This window comes from Carcharodon carcharias, chromosome 9, assembly GCF_017639515.1.
Source record: "Carcharodon carcharias isolate sCarCar2 chromosome 9, sCarCar2.pri, whole genome shotgun sequence".
NCBI lineage: Eukaryota > Metazoa > Chordata > Chondrichthyes > Lamniformes > Lamnidae > Carcharodon > Carcharodon carcharias.
The window spans coordinates 69,959,648-69,962,410 of record NC_054475.1 but is presented as its reverse complement, the minus strand read 5'-3'; the positions used below and the strand labels follow the sequence as shown (position 1 = coordinate 69,962,410).

General features: G+C 53.5%; 1 protein-coding gene across 2 annotated transcripts in view; it reads left to right on the top strand.

Annotated features, from left to right (window-relative positions):
- Nucleotides 1-1,503: 1,503 nt before the first annotated feature.
- The window catches only part of kdm5ba (lysine (K)-specific demethylase 5Ba), a 311,188-nt gene continuing 309,928 nt past the window's right edge, over nucleotides 1,504-2,763 (top strand). Inside the window, exon 1 of one of the 2 annotated variants that reach the window (XM_041195103.1) lies at nucleotides 1,504-1,942. In XM_041195103.1, coding sequence (XP_041051037.1) covers nucleotides 1,796-1,942 — 147 coding nt within the window. In that variant the 5' untranslated portion in view covers nucleotides 1,504-1,795. The remainder of the gene's footprint in view (nucleotides 1,943-2,763) is intronic. The other variant, XM_041195104.1, reaches the window with a different exon arrangement.

Sequence of the window (2,763 nt, the reverse complement as noted above, 5' to 3'; positions counted from 1 at the left end):
AACTTGTATAATGTGTTTGCCTACATTAAAATAGTTGTCAATTACCTGTGAAGCAGATTGGGATATCTTGAGGCGAAAGGGCACTACAAAGATAGAAATTTCCTTACCCTTTGTTTCATTTCCTTGATGTGATTTATTATTCATTTGCTTTAATTTCATGCAACAATCCTTTCATGCAGACTGTGTTATGAGTTTTTACAAGTTCAGATGCACCATGTAATAGGGGCAGCAGTCATCTTGGGATGTCACCAAGCATCAAGAATGTTGCTTACAGGATCTTCCACTTCTGACCATTTTTGGTGTTTTATCCTTGACTACTATTGTGCAAGCAACCCTCACATTTCCTCCTGATTACTAATTCCATTATTTCAAATTTTAATAATGTTAGACTTGTCTTTTGGCAACTGAGACAGAGTTGTCATAAATTTTCAAAAAGGATGCTATATATTTTGTTTTATAAAACGATCTGACTAGCATTCATGAATGCACCCACAATGACTATCAGTACTTTACAGATCTCGTTCTTTTTTCTCTGTTAGTAGCTGGAATGAAGCCCTCGGGTCGTTTACGTTTTGAGTCATTTAAGCAGGTGTCAGACCTCCATTTCATTTATGTTAAAGTTTCTTTGATTATCTGATATTGTTCAGCATGTCTTCTCTAGTGGATATTTTAACGAACTGTTAATTATGTTAATCCTTAGTTTGAATCCTTTAGATTTTCCACCTTTCTCTGACAAACTTCTTTCGGCCTGGAACGATTTATTGCTGCGATAAATTGCATTTGAAGCTAGCATGTTCATGTTCTTTTTTGTTGATGCATTGTGTGCTGCCAAGTCCCTGCCCAAGAATCCCATCTTCAAAATTACTTCACTTTGGCACATCCTGAGTTGTCTTTTTTTGCTTTCGGGTTGTTCGGTTTGTCACTCCTGGCCAAGTGCTATCTGCTCCATATTAGGGGCAATTTGAGAATCTCACTCTCTTTGGGAGGTTTACCAGAAGATTGCCCCACCCTGGACAAACATGTCTGTCAAGTCACTTAAGAAATGTCTCACAGGAAACACTTCTCACAGGAAACTGCCTGTACCCACAATGGCCAGAAGGACGGGATGGATTAGGATGCTCCTCTTCCGCCCCCCATGTTGACCCTCAGGCCCCAATCAATAGTTTTGTCCCTATTTCCATTTCCCCTTTAACCGCCCCCAACCCCACCAGCCGCAAGCAGCCCGCAGCCAATCAGTGCCGAGGAGAATGGCTTTTAAACAAAGAGTGCCGGAGCTAGCCAGCGCCTCACTGATTAAAAGTAATATATCAATGCGCCATATATAAACAGACGGTCATCGTGTTACCCCTCTGGCCTGAATTCAGCCTCTCAATGTGTTGTGGCTTCGATGTTGGGCGGGCAGAGTTTGGTTGGCGCCGGTTGTACGTTGTGCGTTGGGGCGCACCGGCGGTGTATCTGCGCGGACTGGTTGCTGCGCGGAGGGAGCTAGTGGAGGTGGAGTCGGTGATGTGGTGTGTGAGAGCGAGACGGAGCAACGGAAAAAAAGAGCTCGAAATCCGCGCGAGGCCTGGGGGGGCGCCGCGACACCGAGATCAGCGCGAGGCCGGGGGGCGCCGCAACACTCGAGATCCGCGCAAGACCGGGGAGCGCCCCTACATCAGAGATCCGCGCTAAGTCGGGGGCGCCGCGACACCGAGATTCGCGCGAGGCCGGGGGCGCCAGTAACCGTCGCCCGAGGCCGGGCCTCCGCCATCTCGCCGAGTCAGAACCTAAACTAACTGGACCCAGCAGCACAATGAACCAGGCGGTGGAGTTTATCCCCCCGCCAGAGTGCCCGGTATTCGAGCCCACCCCGGAGGAGTTCGCAGATCCCTTCAGCTTCATCAGCAAGATCCGGCCAATCGCCGAGAGGACCGGCATATGCAAGGTCCGCCCGCCCCAGGTGAGGCTCCCCCGGGAGAACGGACTCCCCGGCGGCGAGGAGAGTGGGGAGGGCAGTCGGGAGAATCCGTGCCACCGACATCTGTAAAAACTTCCGAGGTGGCAGCAAAGTTTACAATATGGCGGATTGAGTAGTGACTTCCTTTGTGTGGGGGAAGAGGAGGAGGAGGATGGATGAGGGGAGGGAGGAGGAGGAAGGATGGGGGGAGGGAGGGAGGAGGAGGAAGGATGGGGGGAGGGAGGAGGAGGAGGAAGGATGGGGGGAGGGAGGAGGAGGAGGAAGGATGGGGGAGGGAGGAGGAGGAGGAAGGATGGGGGGAGGGAGGAGGAGGAGGAAGGATGGGGGGAGGGAGGAGGAGGAGGAAGGATGGGGGGGAGGGAGGAGGAGGAGGAAGGATGGGGGGAGGGAGGAGGAGGAGGAAGGATGGGGGGAGGGAGGAGGAGGAGGAAGGATGGGGGGAGGGAGGGAGGAGGAGGAAGGATGGGGGGAGGGAGGGAGGAGGAGGAAGGATGGGGGGAGGGAGGGAGGAGGAGGAAGGATGGGGGGAGGGAGGAGGAGGAAGGATGGAGGGAGGGAGGGAGGAGGAAGGAGGGGGGGAGGGAGGGAGGAGGAGGAGGAAGGATGGGGGGAGGGAGGGAGGAGGAGGAGGAAGGATGGGGGGAGGGAGGGAGGAGGAGGAGGAAGGATGGGGGGAGGGAGGGAGGAGGAGGAGGAGGAAGGATGGGGGGAGGGAGGGAGGAGGAGGAGGAGGAAGGATGGGGGAGGGAGGGAGGAGGAGGAGGAGGAAGGATGGGGGGAGGGAGGGAGGAGGAGGAGGAGGA